The sequence below is a fragment of the Anabrus simplex genome, chromosome 2 (assembly GCF_040414725.1).
Source record: "Anabrus simplex isolate iqAnaSimp1 chromosome 2, ASM4041472v1, whole genome shotgun sequence".
In the NCBI taxonomy this organism is placed as follows: domain Eukaryota; kingdom Metazoa; phylum Arthropoda; class Insecta; order Orthoptera; family Tettigoniidae; genus Anabrus; species Anabrus simplex.
The window spans coordinates 409,648,534-409,668,311 of NC_090266.1; the positions used below are offsets into that span (position 1 = coordinate 409,648,534).

A 19,778-nucleotide genomic window follows, 5' to 3' on the forward strand; every position below is an offset into this window, starting at 1 on the left:
TCTGCCGCAGTTTGGGAGGGGTAGGCTATTGCAAAAAGGTGAAAGAACTGGAAGAGGAGTACTGGAGACAAGACTGTGTCATGGAATTAGCCATGGACGAGATTGCAATTAATAGTACTGCAAATAGCAGTGACGATTGTGAAAGTGATATTTCTGAGAATACATGCTAGGAACAAGATTCGCATCGAGAAAGGTTATATTATAATGTTATATAATGTGTGTGTGACACCGTTGTTGATTTAAGATAATAAAGGTTTAGAAAATTCACATCGATCGACCATACTACCGATTCAATTCAGATTTCATTTCCATTCAGTTGGCGGTATTGCCGGAACCGGGATAGCTCCCTCCTTACACCTCACCCCAGTGAAGTCCAGCTGCATGCCTAAATGGTTAGCGTGCTGGCCTTTGGTCACAGGGGTCCCTCATTACGACGCGCAGGTCGCCTATGGGAGTCAAATCAAAAGACCTGCACCTGGCGAGCCGAACATGTCCTCGGACACTCCCGGCACTAAAAGCCATAAGCCATTTCATTTTTTACCCCAGTGAAACGAAGTAACACTAAAAGTTTCGCGGATAATGCCTGACTCTCAGCAACTGACTGCCGTGACAGAAATACTTGATGTCTTGAGTCTATTACCAACTTTGCAGTTGGAATTGCATCTCTGTATCATGTGGTCGTACAGTGGATTAAATTAGAAATGGGTTCGTGAACTGAGAGGATGGCTGCAGACAGGACTGTATGGCGAGCGGCTGTGTAAAGAACTGTAGAAGGGCAGAACACGTTACATATATATTGAGACATAGCATGTGAATTTATAACTGTTAGATTATTCAGTCTGTCGAAACTTATTTTGATAAATTATACATGTAAACTATCTAAAAGAGACAACATATTTATAATATTCGAAAAAGAATCCACTTAATTGCAATAGAATGGACATGTTTCGTTATTGAAAGAACATCATCAGGTCCTATCAAATCATACTCAAATGTATTTATAAATGTATTAAAATGCTTGTTTATATTTAAATCCTTAAAAACTTTTCTTTCTTAATCTGTTTACCTTCCAGGGTTGGTTTCCCTCGGACTCAGCGAGGGATCCCACCTCTACCGCCTCAAGGGCAGTGTCCTGGAGCATGAGACATTGGATCGGGGGATACAACTGGGGAGGATGACCAGTACCTCTCCCAGGCAGTTTCCCCTGCTATGATGAACAGGGGCCTTGCGGGGGATGGGAATATTGGAAGGGATAGACAAGAAAGAGGGAAGGAAGCGGCCATGGCCTTAAGTTAGGTACCAACCCGGCCATTTGCCTGGAGGAGAAGTAGGAAACCACGGAAAACCACTTCCAGGATGGCTGAGGTAGGAATTGAACCCACCTCTACTCAGTTGACTTCCCGAGGCTGCGTGGACCCCGTTCCAGCCTCGTACCACTTTTGAAATTTCGTGGAAGAGTCGGGAATCGAACCCGCGCCTCCGGGGGTGGCAGCCAATCACACTAACCACTACACCACAGAGGCGGACCCTTAAAAACTTGAACATGAAAACTTGGTGTGAAGCTTACGGCCACATGGATCTTACCATGCAACAACTCGCTCGGTTGATATAACTCACAAAAATAAGGACCTTTAATGGAATTCTAGCCTATCGCTTTGGTTGCTGCGCAGAGAACCGCATACCCCGACCATTGCGCTAACGGAGAGGTAGCCGGCTTAATGTATTTTATTGAATAGTTGTACTATTCATGACTAAGACATGGAGAGTTGCAATAGTAGCCCTAGTGTACAAGGAAAAGGGTGACAATAATAAAACCGGGCGAGTTAGCCGTGGGGTTAGGAGCGCGCAGCTGCGAGTTTGCATCCGGGAGATAGTGGGTCCGAACCCCGCTGTCGGCAGTCCTGAAAATGGTTTTCTGTGGTTTCCCGTTTTCACACCAGGTAATGCTTGGGCTGTACCTTAGTTAGGGTCACGGTCCTTCCCACTCATAGGCCTTTCTTATCCATCGTCGACATAACACATATCTGTGTCGGTACGACATAAAGCTAATTATAAAAATGAGAAACATAAAGCGGATAATAATTACAGGCCAGTCAGCTTGACATGTGTTGTTTGTACGCTCTGGGAAAGCATCCATTCTTATTATATTAGCCGCGTTTTTTAAATTACTAACTGGCTTGGTAGAAGGCAGTTTGGATTTAGGAAAGGTTATTCCAGTGAAGCTCAACTTGTAGGATTCCAGCAAGGTATTGCAGATTTTTTAGATACAGGAGGCCAAATGGATGTTATCACTATTGACCTATCCTACGGTGGATCATGGGAGATTACTAACAAAAATGAGGGCTATTGGACTAGACAAGAGTGGCTGAATGGGTGACTACATGTAAATACATGGAACGCCTAATTGTTGAACATGTGCTGGATTTTATGAATGAGAGAAACATGTTGAATAACAACGAACATGCATTCCTCCCTGGAAAATCCTGAACTACACTTTTAACAACAGTAATTGATGAGTGGTAACATTCCCTGGAGCAGTCTAATACAGTATATCTCAAGTAGACTGCTAACTCTCGACTGGAGTAAGGCCTATCAACGACTGTTGTTAAAACTTAACAAGTATGGCATTCAAGGCAACCTGCAGGCATGGTTTCGATCACTCCTGGTAGGTCGGACGCAGAGCGTTGTGTTCAGTGGGGCCAGGTCAGAACAAACTACAGTCACCTCGGGTGTGATTCAAGGTAGTGTGATAGGACCGCTTCTGTACACGATATTTACGCTGGACTTGCCAGGTTGTGTATCGTCTTCTATGGCACAGTACGCTGATGACACCATCATTTACAGAGCCATCCGCAATAAGAACGACGTAAATAAGTTACAGTCAGATTTTTTTTTTTTTTTGCTAGGGGCTTTACGTCGCACCGACACAGATAGGTCTTATGGCGACGATGGGATGGGAAAGGCCTAGGAGTTGGAAGGAAGCGGCCGTGGCCTTGGTTAAGGTACAGCCCCAGCATTTGCCTGGTGTGAAAATGGGAAACCACGGAAAACCATCTTCAGGGGTGCCGATAGTGGGATTCGAACCTACTATCTCCCGGATGCAAGCTCACAGCCGCGCGCCTCTACGCGCACGGCCAACTCGCCCGGTCACAGTCAGATCTAGATAATGTGGCTCTATGGTGAAAAATAAACAGAATATCTATAAATGTACAGAAATGTAAATACCGTATATCCGCTTAACTAAAGCAAAATCACAGTTACAACACCAAATTTCACTGTGTGGTAAAAACCTGATGCCTTGCACCTCAATAAAATTGCTTGGCATTCACATTTGCAGCAATTTAAAATGGAACACGCATGTTGAGGAAATAAGGTGCAAAGCATACAGAGTCTTGGGATTCATCCGCAGATCTCTACTGCGAGCCATGAAGAAAGCAGTTCAGAGAGCCTATTTCTCATTAGTACGGCCATTACTGTTGTACGGGCTTCCTTCCTGGCACCCTACTACAGCGGAGAACATGACGAAACTAGAGGGAGTTCAACGCCGAGCAGAACAACTACTACTCAACACGGTCGTTTAAATACAGGCAGGTCACTGCCCCGCATAACAACCCTCTGTAAACAAATAGATATTTTCTTCCTGAGAAAATCCCTCGCAGGTAACATTCACATAAACCCATTCAACCGCTTACAGCTGAACTATCGTTCTGCTCAAAGAGGTCGAGGTGTGTCCCTTTTCCCTCCATTTGCAAGAACAGCATCATATCAAAGTGGCTTCTTTAATCGTTCTGCTCGGCTGTGGAATTAAATTCCACCACATATAAAGGAACTACCTGCAGACAAATTTTGTAAAGAGGTAAAAAGGTTGTATATATAACGAAACCTTCTGTACATATCATATTTTTTCTGCGATGTGAATGTTCATTATGAGTGGGAGGACGGATGAAAGTTTATTGGATCCCGAGTGAGTGAGACTGTATGTGAGTATGAGTGACTCGGCCTAGATAAGGTATATGTGGGGATTCTAGAGAGACAGAGAGAGAGAGAGAGAGTGTCGAATTACTTGAATGTTGAACAGGTCTTGCGAGTATTATGCAAATATGCCTATGTAAATACGGTAACTGTATATAAGCACACTATGTAGACTGTAATTGTATATTTGAATATTGTAATTTTAAGTGGTGATGGAGGCATGTTCGTGTAGATGGGGCTATGCCCTTTCTCGATTCACCATCCCTAAATTGTACCTACAATTAGTGGAAAATAAATAAATAAATAAATAAATAAATAAATAAATAAATAAGGCCGCCTCTGTGGTGTAGTGGTTAGCGTGATTAGCTGCCACCCCCGGAGGTCCGGGTTCGATTCCCGGCTCTGCCACGAAATTTGAAAAGTGGTATGAGGGCTGGAACGGGGTCCACTCAGCCTCGGGAGGTCAACTGAGTAGAGATGGGTTCGATTCCCACCTCAGCCATCCTGGAAGTGGTTTTCCGTGGTTTCCCACTTCTCCTCCAGGCGAATGCCGGGATGGTACCTAACTTAAGGCCACGGCCGCTTCCTTCCCTCTTCCTTGCCTATCCCTTCCAATCTTCCCATCCCTCCACAAGGCCCCTGTTCAGCATAGCAGGTGAGGCCGCCTGGGCGAGGTACTGGTCATACTCCCCAGTTGTATCCCCCGACCAAGAGTCTGAAGCTCCAGGACACTGCCCTTGAGGCGGTAGAGGTGGGATCCCTCGCTCAGTCCGAGGGAAAAACCGAACCTGGAGGGTAAACAGATGATGATGATGATGATGATGAAATAAATAAATAAATAAATAATAATAGTAATAATAATAATAATAATAATAATAATAATAATACATTTCTATCCTAGAACACAGATAATTAGAGTAGGTAAAGCGTTATCTGATCCTGTAATGATTAAGACGCGGGCCCCGTATGGCAGTATTATTGGGTTTTATATACAGGGTTATTCACCTAAGATGTGCGGCTGCATGGCTAAATGGTTAGCGTGCTGGCCTTTGGTCCCAGCGGTACCGGGTTCGATTCCGGGCAGGGTCGGGAATTTTAACCATCATTGGTTCTCTGGCACTGGGGCTGGGAGTATGTGTCGTCTTCATCATCATTTCATCCTCATCACGACGCGGAGGTCGCCTACGGGTGTCAAATCCAAAGACCTACACCTGGCGAGCCGAACATGTCCTCGGACACTCCCGTAAGCCATACGCCATTTCATTTTACCTAAGGTGTTACACGGAAAGAACGTCTAAACCATTAAAGATATCGGTATTCTGTTTTTATATTCGTAAATGATACCAAGGAGCTTGTAAAATAATGTGTTACTTATTCTCATGGGGTGATTAATAACTGAGATATTGATACTAACTCCATATTTTTAAATGGAACAGCACGAATACATACAGCTGGACTAAAATTTCAACTGAGTGCAAGTTCAAATGTGTAAGTATTTTCAAAATCGGACGGTTACTTTTTGAGATATCAATATAAACCGCATTTGGGCATTTGTGTGCCGCATCAGACAGCTTGCGGTCGGCCAAGGACATATTGGCACGCAAGTTGTTTTCTGGAATTGATTCCAGCCACAGAACGGATATCTGGCCTGTAGGCCTACTGTAAACTATCGTACACATAATGCGATGTATCGTAATATACCCTGGGTGTGCAACGTTATTGTATGACTGGCGAACACACAACGGGGAAGGGAGATTAAAGTTATTTTGTTTGCTTTGTTTTGGAATCCATGTGCAACAGGTTACGCTCAGATTGGCGTCTTTCCCCACGGATGGGAATGGGAAGGATTTGGAAAGGACGTCGGCCGTGGCTTATTTCAAAGGTACCAATCCGGCACTTGCCTGGTGTTGAACATGGGACACCATAAAAATCACTTTCAGATCGGGCGAGGCAGGGTTCGAACCTGCGCTTTCCCGAATGCACGTTTTTATGTTCCTGTTCTCACGCCCTTAGGATCATTTCCGGTGAATATCTCGGACATTATTCATTTGCTTTTATTAGAAGGAGCTCTTCAGGTGTTATGTTTATTTTTCAATTCATACCATAATATGTAGCATACACTCAAACCAGTGATAATTCTAGCTTTCGTTATGTTCCTTTGCAGTCAAAGTAACTATGTTATTCCTTTTAAAAACACCAACCCTCCCTGTCCTGTCAAGAGTTCGCCTATCATAGGGCCTACACAATTTGCAAACCCATCACATGTGTACGATACGCTTGCGAGCCTGGTATCCATTCTCTGGCTGGAATCACATCCAGGAAACAGCGTTCGCGTCAATATTTCACTGCCCGACTGCACACCGTCTGATGCGGCATGCCAAACCGCGCATGTTGTTCTTATTGACATCTCAAAAAGTAATTGTCCGATTTTGAAAATAATTACATATCTGAATTTGTATGCCAATTGTATGTATTTGTGCCGTTCCATTTAAAAATATGGAGTTAGTATCAATATCTCGGTTACTACTCACCCCAGGAAATGAAATGGCATGAGAATACGTAGCATATTATTTTTTAAGGTCCTGGGTATCATGTACGAATATAAAAACAGAATACCGATATCCTTAATTGTTTAGATGCTATTTCCTTGTAACATCTTAGGTGAATAACCCTGTATATAAATGATAAGGGTAATAATAATAATATTGTTATTTGTTTTACGTCCCACTAACTACTTTTTAAGGTCTTCGGAGACGCCGCGGTGCCGGAATTTAGTCCCGCAGGAGTTCTTTTAGTGCCAGTAAATCTACCGACACGGGGCTGTCGTATTTCAGCACCTTCAAATACCACCGGACTGAGCCAGGATCGAACCTGCCAAGTTGGGGTTAGAAGGCCAGCGCCTTAACCGTCTGAGCCACTCAACCCGGCAAATGATAAGGGTAAAGAACTGTAATCACATATAAGGCTATTTGCGGATATTGTTACACTGTATAGAGCAGTAGATGAGTCGCAGAGCAGACAATGGAATGAATGTAAATGGGATGAAAAGTCAAGTTGTAAGTTCCACCAAGAGGAAAAGTCCTCTCAGTTTTAATGATTGTGTTGATGTGATGATAGTACGTCATGGGAAACACGATGTGGTGATAGTACCTAATGGGGAACACTGTACGTACCTATCTGTTAATATAAAGAATGATCTTCATGTCCGCCTCTGTGGTGTAGTGGTTGGCGTGATTAGCTACCACCCCCGGAGGCCCGGGTTCGATTCTCGGCTCTGCCACGAAATTTGAAAAGTGGTACGAGGGCTGGAACGGGGTTCACTCAGCCTCGGGAGGTCAACTGAGTAGAGGTGGGTTCGATTCCCACCTCAGCCATCCTGGAAGTGGTTTTCCGTGGTTTCCCACTTCTCCTCCAGGCGAATGCCGGGATGGTACCTAACTTAAGGCCACGGCCGCTTCCTTCCCTCTTCCTTGCCTATCCCTTCCAATCTTCCCATCCCTCCACAAGGCCCCTGTTCAGCATAGCAGGTGAGGCCGCCTGGGCGAGGTACTAGTCATACTCCACAGTTGTATCCCCCGACCAAGAGTCCGAAACTCCAGGACACTGCCCTTGAGGCGGTAGAGGTGGGATCCCTCGCTAAGTCCGAGGGAAAAACCGAACCTGGAGGGTAAACAGATGATGATGATGATGATCTTCATTAGGGTAATCATATTAACGAGGTGTTGGCTGAATGGTCAGCGTACTGGCCTTCGGTTCAGAGGGTACCGGGTTCGATTCCCGGCCGGGTCGGGGATTTTAACCTTCATAGCTTAATTCAAATGGCTCGGGGGCTGGGTGTTTGTGCTGTCCTCAACATCCCTGCAATTCACACACCACACATAACACTATCCTCCACGACAATAATACACAGTTACCTACTCATGGAAGATGCCGCCCACCCACATCGGAGGGTCGGCCTAACAAGGGCTGCATCCGGCTAGAAATAGCCGCACAAAATTATTATTATTATTATTATTATTATTATTATTATATTTACGAGGTTCTTAAGAATGTTTACTGATCGCTTCACTTGGGTATGAGAGTATTTAGGGGTTGTAATAAGGATGTTAAAGGGGAGGGCGCATAATTCTGCGGTAAGATACCAATTAGCCATCTCGGCCCAGTGTACAAGGGAAAGGGTGTGATAACCATAAAACCGGGCGAGTTGGCCTTGGTTAGGAGCGCACAACTGTGAGTTGCATCGGGGAGATAGTGGGTTCGAACCCCACTTTGGCAGCTCTGAAAATGTTTTCCGTGGTTTCCCATTTTTACACCAGGTAATGTCTGGGCTGTACCTTAATTAGGTTCCAGTGTATAGAACCCACAGCAGGACTACCTGATACGAGAAATGAAAAAGATCGAAAGGAAAGCAGCACGGTTTGTTCTTGTTGGTTTCCGACAAAAGAGTAGTGTTACGAAAATGTTGCAAATTTGGGATGGGAAGACTTATGAGTAAGGGGACGAGGTGAGCGACTAAGTGGTATGTTACGAGCTGTCAGTGGAGAGATGGCTTGGAATGACATTAGTATATGAATAAGTTTGAGTGAAGCATTTAAAAGTTTTTTTTGTTTTTTGTTTTTTGCTAGTTGCTTTACGTCGCACAGACACAGACAGGTCTTATGGCGACGATAGGATAGGAAAGGGCTAGGAGTGGGAAGGAAGTGGTCGTGGCCTTATTAAAGGTACAGCCCCAGCATTTGCCTGGTGTGAAAATGGGAAACCACGGAAAACCATCTTCAGGGCTGCCGACAGTGGGGTTCGAACCCACTATCTCCCGGATGCAAGCTCACAGCTGCGCGCTCCTAACCTCACGGCCAACTCGCCCAGTGCTTTTAAAAAGTAGAAAAGATTATATGAAGGTAAATTTGGAATTCAAGAGGACAGATTGGTGCAAATATTCATTTCTCGGACGAGAAGTAAGGGGTTGGAATTATTTATCACGGGAAATGTTCGATAAATTTCCAAGTCCTTTGAAGCCGTTTAAGAAAATGCTAGTTTAAAAAATTCATATGGAATCTGCCACCTGGGCGACAGTCCTAAATGCAAATCACTGATGACTGATTGATGATGAGGGAGAACATTTTCAACACTTAAGTAATGGAAGAATTTGTTATTGCTTTTCTATTTTTCAATCTGTTTTCCTATTCATCGAATTGATTAATTTTCTACTGGCTTACGAGAACAGTTTGATGGCGACCGACATGCGGCATGCTGGAAGGACGGCTAGCTTTGTGTTTTAATCACTCGCCAGCTATTCTGCCAATATTAAATCGTTGGCAGTACCGGGAAACGAATCGAGGCCTGCGAAGACGCTAGCTAACCGTTATACTAGGGAGCTGTACAGCTAAGGCCGGTGGCATTTTAGAGTGTTTAAATGCGACAACTCCGTGGCTCTGGCTTCCAGCACGTTAAATAAATCTTGTAGAATAATATGCTGATAATTCGGCGTCTCATCAAATGTATAGCAACTGAAGGCACGCCAAACGAAACCAAACAGAACAAGTGAACACTTACACTTGGGAGATGGAGAGCTTGAACCCCATCGCGTTAGCAGCCCTGAAGAAGCTTCCGTGGTTTCCTATCTTCACGCTAGGCAAATACGGGGATGTACCTTAATTATGATCCCGGCCACCACCTTTCCTTCTACTTGTCGCCAAAAGCCAGTACTTTCTTAGTGCAACGTTAAACTGCTGGCAAATATTATATTAATATTGTCATCATTATTAACTTCACTAGTAATACCCGGCCCTACGGTTGAATGGTCAGTGTCTAGCCCTTCGGTCCTCGGGAACGCGGGTTCGATTCCTGGCCCGGCTGAGGTATTATTATACGGTTAATTCCTTTGGTTGGGGGATGATGCGTTTGTGCTGCCCCAACATTCTTGCAACTCTTACACCACACACAACACTCTCCTCCACAGCACAAACACGCATTTTCCTATAGAAAGGCTGCAACAGGCTAGCAATACCCGCACGAAATTACCATTCTTCTTCTTCTTCTTCTTCTTCTTCTTCTTCTTCTTCTTCTTATTATTATTATTATTATTATTATTATTATTATTATTATTATTATTATTATTATTATTATTATTATTATTATTATAAATCATACACATTCATGTTGTGCTTTTCAATAAATGATTAGCGCAACCGAAAAACAGTAAGGGTGGAAGATTACAGCCTTTACTAATTTCTGGCCTTCTCCCAATCGTCTAGGATTGGCACGAATGTGGATAATTCTAGTTTTACGTCCGGATGCCCTTTCTTACGCCAACCGTATGTGGGACGATGCATTCACTATTCCGTGTTTCTGTTGTGGTTGATATTGTGAAGTGTTCTATGTGAATGAAGATGTGTATTAAGACTATCACAAACATCCATTTCCCCGAGTATCCCCACAGCCAGAGGAATTAACTATAAGCAGTTAAAACTGATCTGCCCGGCTGGGAATTGAACCAGCGCCCCCTCAACCCAAGGCCAGTACGCTGACCGTTCAGCCAAGGAGCTGGACTCAGCCATTCTTAAGTACTATAATAATAATAATAATAATAATAATAATAATAATAATAATAATAATAATAATAATAATAATAATAATAATAATAATAATAATAATAATGTTATTTGCTTTACGTCCCACTAACTACTTTTACGGTCTTCAGAGATTCTTATGTACTGTAAGTAATTTTGAAGCAGCCAGGAAGTCATTTTAGCACTCTGATCTACGCGTTGTAGCGTGTTAGGCTACGAATGCTGGTCATTCATTTTGTTTCTGGGTGCAAGGACAGTGGAATCAGTTTAGTTTATGATGCGTTTCCTTTTGGAATATTAGCTTCCAAACATGTTATTTATTATAATGTTCTTTAATTAATCCGCAAAAACATTGCACCTTCCTAAATTCGGTTATTTGTTCTCCTTAACTTACATGCTAGAGATCTAGGCTAGTTTTTTAATAGCTTATTATCAAGGCTATGCTTCGATGAGGGTATGGTTATTAAATCTAGCGATTCAGAAAGTGATTACCGATCTGTACTTTACTGTGGCACGTTTCTTCTTCTTTTGATCATATTGTGTGGCTTCTTCCTTTAGCACCGTGCTCGATAGCTGCAGCCGCTTAAGTGCACCCAGTATCCAGTAATCGGAAAATAGTGGGTTCAAACCCTAATATCGGCAGCCCTGAAGATGATTTTCCGTGGTTTCCCATTTTCACATGAGGCAAATGCTGCGGCTGTACCTTAATTAAGGCCACGGCCATTTCCTACCCACTCCTAACCCCATCTTATCCCATTGTCGGTGCGACGTAAAGAAACTTGTAAAAAAAATCTTCATCCAGCGCATTTGCTAAATCGTCGCAGAAGTTCAGCCCTTAAAAGCGCCTACCCTTTGTACTAGCTGTTAGTGTCATTCGTCTCATTGGACAGCCTTTCGTGCATTGACTTCAGTGCTTAGTCGTTCTTCAAGGAATAGTAAGTAAACTCGTGTCCTCATCCTGAGGTGGTGCAGCTCTTTTCAGACACACCCCCACTGGAGGTGAGCTGCATGTACCATTTCAACCACATACCAGCCCTCCTACCATTCTTAAATTCCTGGCAGTACCGGGAATCGAACCCGAGCCCCCGAGGACGGCAGCTAATAACACTAACCGTTACGCTACGGAGGCGGACTCTTCATGGAATGAGTCTTAGGTCATCAAGGAATGAAATTAGCAGAGAAATCTTACTCAAAGTCTGGAAACTGGAAAACAAATTGTAAGGACGACTGGTGGAAGAAAACCTGAATATTCGACCGTCTTAGTTTAATTCAGACTCATCAATTCTACACCCCCTCCCACAACAGGAACATCTTGTCCATCCCCGCACACGCCACCGTGTTGCACGGGATTCACAAACCAGTATAAGAAATATTTTACTTATCGTTTAAATTGTGACTATCATCATCATCATCATCTGTTTACCCTCCAGGGTCGGGTTTTCCCTCGGACACAGCGAGGGATCTCACCTCTACCACCTCAAGGGCAGTGTCCTGGAGCTTCAGACTCTTGGTCGGGGATACAACTGGGGAGAATGACCAGTACCTCGCCCATGCGGCCTCACCTGCTATGCTGAACAGGGGCCTTGTGGAGGGATGGGAAGATTGGAAGGGATAGGCAAGGAATAGGGAAGGAAGCGGCCATGGCCTTATGTTAGGTACCATCCCGGCATTCGCCTGGAGGAGAAGTGGGAAACCATGGAAAACCACTTCCAGGATGGCTGAGGTGGGAATCGAACCCACCTCTACTCAGTTGACCTCCCGAGGCTGAGTGGACCCCGTTCCAGCCCTCATACCACTTTTCAAATTTGCGTGGCAGAGCCGGGAATCGAACTCCGGGGGTGGCAGCTAATCACGCTAACCACTACACCACAGAGGCGGACATTGTGACTATCATTGCTGTTAATTGTGATTACGATTATTATTATTATTGTTACTATCAAAATGGTATTACAGTTACCTTTATGTTATGTGTCAATTCTTAACATTATTTCGTAGTTATTTTAATTGTATCAGTTTCATGTATTTTGTGCAATTTGTTTTTACGTCGCACCGACACAGATAGGTCGTACGGCGACGACAGAATATGAATGGCCTAGGAGTGGGAAGAAGCGACCGTGGCCTTAATTAAATTACAGCCACAGCATTTGCCTGGTGTGAAAATCTTCAGGGCTGCCGACAGTGGGGCTCGAACCCACTATCTTCCGAATGCAAGCTCACAGCTGCGCATTCCCAACCGCACGGCCAACTCGTCCGGTCAGTTTCATGTACAGTCGAACCTGCCCTAACGGACACCCTTATTCAGCGGACACCTCCCTATACGGATAATTTTCCTCGGAACCGATTTGATTTTACATAAGACAAGTGTTAAATTGGCCTCCTTTTAGCGGACACCTCGAACTCCGGACAGCGGACAGCGTAATTTGTCCCGTACACTTGACTTAAGCGGACACTTCACACGTTGCCGGACAATTTATTACGCTGGACCACATGTCATTCTTTCTTTTAAAACCATTCTTCAGACATAAGGAATATCTTTTGAAAGTTTGTACTATTTCGCGAGCAAGGGGAGAGGAGATACATCGGAATGCAGTTCTACCTAGTGGTGTACAGACCTATTCCGAGAATTGTAATTGCCCAGAAATGCTGCCAGAGACTCTTGACTCACAACTTACCTGGGGATTTTCTTCCCTTTTTGCATCATTCTATTCATAACTCGGATTGTCGCTGATGAGGTCGAGCTCAGGTAGCCAACTTGAGAAGGAAAAGACAGTACAGGCGCTAATTAGGGAGACAGAAATACCGTAGCTTTTCAGTTGTCTGTTAAACATTATTAACAATGGATTACTTCACGAAGCTGTAATGTTTGTAAATGATGTAAAATCACTTACAATACCTCTCTATAAAATAATAACACAGAAATAACTTAGAATAATAAAAATACAGATATGTATGCTTATATTTAAGCTGGATGTTCTTTGCCGTTTAAATGTCCGATTTTTACAAACTTGTTTTAGCGGACACCTCTCGTAACGAACATTTTTCCTCAGAACCGACGGTGTCCGCAGAAGAGAGGTTCGACTGTAGTTGTTAACGTTGGTTTAATGTAAGAGAAGGCTTCATAGACTTAAATAAGTTCCGTCCCACGAGTCCCATTCCCGTTTTTTTCTAGGGGCTTTACGTCGCACCGACACAGATAGATCTTATGGCGACGATGGGATAGGAGAGGCCTAGGAGTTGGAAGGAAGCGGCCGTGGCCTTAATTAAGGTACAGCCCCAGCATTTGCTTGGTGTGAAAATGGGAAACCACGGAAAACCATTTTCAGGCCTGCCGATAGTGGGATTCGAACCTACTATCTCCCGGATGCAAGCTCACAGCCGCGCGCCTCTACGCGCACGGCCAACTCGCCCGGTAGTTCCATTCCCGTGAGTTCCGAAAAAAAATTGCTTAGGAAAAACGTCCCATGTGTTCCTACCGCGTATTCACGCCTGAGTAAATAAGCTAATGAGTCCCACTAGTTCCGAATGTCTCTGGAAAACCCAGCTGTCAGTTTTGAGGTTTGACCGGTTAATAATAGTACGACGCGACCTATAGAAGAGATAATGGACTTACCACCAGGTACCTAAGGGCTATTTTCAAGTCATTTGTGTTTGTGTCTTTGAGTGGAGCATATAAAAATGGAGTTCACAACTAGCATTAAAGGAAACCAAATTTTGATATTTAATGCTTACCATTTTTATAAGAAACGCAACAACAAATCAAGTGAAGTGTGGATTGGTGCTGCAAAACCATTTGCCGGAAAAGTGATTTTAAAAATCGGGAATTGATTAAAGAAGTGGACCTTGATTGTGTTCCTGATGTGGCCAGCATTGAAGTGTTCAAAGCAGCTTCCATGGTCAGGAAAAGAGCTCGCGAGGAGAATAACACTTCACTCTCACAGGTAAGGATGATTCATATAACTTTCTTATTGCTTCTCTTTATTCATTTTTTACAAGCTATTTTATTAACCAAATACAGAAAATGAACATAAGGTTGTTGGACTTTTGAGCCACTTTAAATTATTATATAAGGCTAAGATTAAAACGTGAATGTTTAAATAATATAATGTTTATCTTCATCTAATATGCTGTGGCTTTAATTAAGGTACAGCCCCTGCATTTACCTGGTGTGAAAATGGGAAACCATGAAAAGCCATCTTCAGGGCTGCCGACAGTGGGGTTCGAACCCACTATCTCCCGGATGCAAGCTCACAGCTGCGCGACCCTAACCGCACGGCAACAATATTGTAATAATTAATTTCATAATTGCAAGCGGTAAAGTGAACCATTCTAACGCCATGTATTTTATTTTCAGTTATACGACGAAGAGTTCGAACACTTGCATCAGACAGGATACGAGTTAGTGATTCGAATACCTCAGTTCATTGTACAGACAGCGGAGTAAAGCACAAGGAATTCAGAAAGAACCAATGCATCCAGATGAAGTAAATTTAGCTGAAGAAACTTTATGTATGCCCGATGGCACAAACTTCTTATTGGCTGACGTCTGTGAAGGTGACATATTATTGATATTTGCGAGCCCCAGAGGCAAAGAAATATTGAAAAAAGAACACTTCTTAATGGACGGGACATTTAAGAGTGTCAGTAAGCAGTTTTGTCAAGTGTACTCCATTTATGTACACTTGGGAAGCAACAAAGAGGAAATAAATGTTACGCCTGCTGTTTTCGCACTGCTTCCAAACAAGAATAAAGCCACTTATGTGCGCTTCTTGAAAAAAATCCTTGATGTAATACCTAAATGGTCACCTGAAATAGTAAACTTGGATTTTGAGGTTGGAGCTGTCAAAGCGATAGAAGAAGTATTTCCAAGAGTCCAAGTGCAAGATTGTTTTTTCCCACTTTTTATTATTAATTTCGTGTGGCTATTTCTAGCCAAGTGCAGCCCTTGTAAGGCAGACCCTCCGATGAGGGTGGGCGGCATCTGCCATGTGCAGGTAACTGCGTGTTATTGTGGTGGAGGATAGTGTTATGTGTGGTGTGTGAGTTGCAGGGATGTTGGGAACAGCACAAAACCCAGCCCCCGGGCCATTGGAATTAACCAATGAAGGTTAAAATCCCCGACCCGGCCGGGAATCGAACCCGGGACCCTCTGAACCGAAGGCCAGTACGCTGACCATTCAGCCAACGAGTCGGACGTTTTTTCCACTTAAGCCAAAGTATTTGGAGAAAAGTGCAAGAAATTGGGGTTTCGGGTATGTATAAAACTACCCAGGTAATCAGAAACACCATCAGGCAATGTGGTGCTCTTGCATTTCTCAAACCAGAAAAGATAGAAGATGGTTGGCTACACATTCATAGCACGGTCCCGGACAATGAAAAGTTAATCAAGGTTTGTTGATTACGTTGTCGAGCAATGGCTTGAAAACGTGCATGTTCCGATTGAAATGCGGAATTACCATGGGAAGAGGCATACAACGAATAACTCTGTAGAGGGTTGGAACCATAAGCTAAATTTGAAATGCGGAAAACCATATCCCCGTGTAAGAGACTTGGTGTTGTGTTTGAAGAAGGAGTCTCAAAATTCAGACGAAAGAATTATGCGGGCAGAGTTGAATTTGAAAGCCACAAAAATGAAAATAAAATATATTGGAATGGATGACAGAATCCAAAGAGCAACTCAACAGTTTGAAGAGACGGGTGATTTAACAGTATTTTTAAGAAATGTTTCTTTTGCTGTACATATTGACTAAAGTATAAAAAGAAGAATAATTCAGTTAAAAGATCAATTTGACGAAGCTACGTGCTGATTACTACGTGACTTGTAAATAAGATAAAAATTCAGTTAAAAGATCAATTTGACGAAGCTACGTGCTGATTACTAAGTGACTAGTAAATAAAATTTTAAAAACAGTTCAAAGACGAAGCGACATGCTGATACAGATACTGACAAGGCGAAATCTGCTTATGGGAGCTAGCGGTCCATGGCGTCCGCCCCCCTCTGTTAGAGGAACCAATTTCTTAAAGAGGGCACGCACTCCCGGCTGGCGCTAACAATGGATCTTATTTGTTTCAGTAATAAACAAATTAATACAATTTTGATATAGAAAACTAAACTGAAACTCGCTCAGGTAGTGTTCGGAACTGACGGGACTCGCTCAGGTAGCGTAATTGGCAAATAGCTAATTCGCGAAAGGAATCAGAACTCATGGGAGGACACGCTTAAATATGGGGCAAGGAAAACAAGGCAAATAAATAAAATAAATAAATAAATAAATACATAAATAAATAAATAAACTATAATTCCATTTATTTACGAATAGTCTAAGCGATTATATTCCATATAATTAACTTAAAAAATGTGACGTCTCATAAGTTTAATAACGAGCGCCTTTTAGGTAAACCGACGATACTAATATTTAAAGAAATAAACAGAAGTCAAAGAGAGATTATTTGGCTTGTAAAGAATCTTTTTAGTATTTCACATCATAATTTATCAACGTTATCTGTAAGCAAATGTTCTGCAAACAAGTGTGCAACATACCTTTTCAGTCTATCTGTCCCCTAAAGTATTCAGTGCCTGTAACGTACCAAAATGAACAAGGCTCTCACCTGTGTAAGGAACGTCACTATTCAGTCTTATGAGGCCAATGTCGTTGAACTGACTACTTCGTCTGCTGTCATATTCTGGGTGCGGAAGAACTTCTTCAATGCCTAAGTCGACTGGATGGTCAGAACACTCACCATCGGAATTACAATCGATGGGCGTGGCCGTGTTATGCTCCCCAAGACGAACCCCGATTCTGGAAAATAAAATTTGTATTCAATATTCTCTATAGTAGTGTTCCGCAACAAGTGTGCTCCCACAAGATGAGACGTGTGACGGAAAGTTTTACTCATCATATTATAAGTATTCATTTGTCGATTTTTAGTAATGCTATCCCAGTTTCCGTGTTTTATATGCCTGAATCGTATTTCCTGCTGTTGCACTTATTAAGTAGGATCATAATATTCATTATTTATTTTCTGCTGTGAATTCTTATGTAATCTAAGAACTTAAATATAAATTGTTCACTCACAGTTATTGTTATATTGTGGTTTTCCCTTATTGATCAAAAAAATCCACAGCCTGTTTCCAGTCATTCGACCTGGTCAGGAATATAATGACTGAAGCCCGTATCTAGCGGCGAGGATAGGTATTGTGCCGGCTGCCGAAGCCTGTCGCACTCCTCTGGGGCAATGATAAATGACTGACAGATGAAATGTTAATGGAGAGTGTTGCTGGAATGAAGGATAACAGGGAAAACCGGAGTACCCGGAGAAAAACCTCTCCTGCCTCCGCTTCATCCAGCACAAATCTCACATGGAGTGACCGGGGTATGAACCACGGAACCCAGCGGTGAGAGGCCGGCGTGCTGCCGCCAGAGCCACGGAGGCTCTCGTAGTCTTAAGTACTGGAAATATTTCTTGTTTGTTGTACTCTTATTATTATTATTATTATTATTATTGTTGTTGTTGTTGTTGTTGTTGTTGTTGTTGTTGTTGTTGTTGTAGGGTAATTACGGTTTAACTTCACTTCATTATCACTTATAATGTTAAGGTAGTAGTAAGGTCAACCTATAATAGTGTAAACCGTAGTGTTAAGCACTGGAAATATTTAAGTTATGTGTGAATATGTATGTGATGATGCTGGACTTTTAATGTTAAACTAGTAGTACGAGTAATTCTTGTAACATTTTCTTTCCATATATTTGCTTGTTGTACTCTTGTTCTTTGTTTGTTTGTTTGTTTGTTTGTTTGGTTTTAGGTAATTATGTTAACTTTACTTTATTATTACATTGCTGTAAGTGACCATTACCACCGGGATGTCTCCCATTTGCAATGTATTTTAATAATAATAATAATAATAATAATAATAATAATAATAATAGTTACGTGTTTCGGAACAAGCATAGCTGTAAGGTAGCCGAACTTATCGAAAAAGGCCAAGGGAACCGCACACACACTGTAGTAGCTGAAACATTGTTAGTACCTGCTTATAAAGAGACGATGAAAGTAGTACTAGAGACGGAAGCTGCTGGTGAAATTTCAAATATTCCTCTCTCTACTGACACCATCAAATCATCGAGATAGTAACGTGTCCAGTGACATCGGAAACATTGTGAAGTAGAAAATTAACAGCAGTCAGAATTTCTCACTTCAGATCGATGAGTCCACCAATGTTAGTGATCAAGCACAACTTCTTACCTACATTCGGTACATCGATGGAGATGAACTGCAACTAATTTAATTCTGCAAATTGCTACCCGAATGAGTGACTGACGAAGAAATACGTCGTGTAACTAGTGAATATGTGCCCAGTAATAAATTAAAATTGAAGGATTGGATTAGTGTTTGTACAGACGGAGCCACTTTTATGACAGGCCGAGTGAAATTACACGAAGTACAAGTATATCCTAACATTCAATGTGATCATTGTCTCATCCACCACGAAGCCATTGTTGCTAAGTATTTGCCATCTCATCTGAACGTTGTGGTGGTCGAAGTAAATCGTGAATATGGAATCGTGGCCCTAAATTCGCGGCAATTTGCCGTTTTGTGTCAGAAAATGGAATCGGTACACGTTACATCTTTACTACATACAGAAATACTGTACCGTATCCTGTCTTAATTTCGGCCTAGCTCAGGGGAAGCGCGTGGTGCGCCTGATTATGGTATAAAAGCAAATAATAAAAATATATCTCACTATAAAATACACCAAAGTATGTGGACAGGTAATACGTACATATAAACCTAATGAATGAGAACTCGAGAAAATCGGGTAAAATGGATTCACTAAACTAATGAAATAAAAAGAAATCATACTAAAAAAATTAAATAAACAACCGATCACTGTTTGTATCCATCAAAGGAAAATCACACGAATTTTCACATAAATTACCATTCTTAAACAAATCCTTTAAAACAAAGCGGGTAACGAACTCAAGATATTAAGAGAATTTGTCTGATTTTACAAATTATAGTTGCGCGCTTTGTTAAATCCCTAGTTCTTGTCCCGAGGGCTCGATTTCTAAACCGTTCATGATATGCGATAGTAATACCCAAATACTAGTAATAGCCTAAATTACATACATATTCCGATCACTCTGAAACAAACATATGAAACACTTATTCAGGGCTGCACCAGAATCACCCTTGCAAAATGATCACAGACTCTACCGTGTAGGTCCGAACCCATGACAC

At 42.4% G+C, this 19,778-nt stretch overlaps 1 protein-coding gene across 2 annotated transcripts in view; it reads right to left on the reverse strand.

Annotated features, from left to right (window-relative positions):
- Positions 1-19,778, reverse strand: part of LOC136862862 (melanization protease 1) — a 169,901-nt gene that overhangs the window by 78,163 nt on the left and 71,960 nt on the right. For both annotated transcript variants that reach the window (XM_067139127.2, XM_067139126.2), the window contains exon 4: positions 17,148-17,338. In XM_067139127.2, coding sequence (XP_066995228.2) covers positions 17,148-17,338 — 191 coding nt within the window. The remainder of the gene's footprint in view (positions 1-17,147; positions 17,339-19,778) is intronic.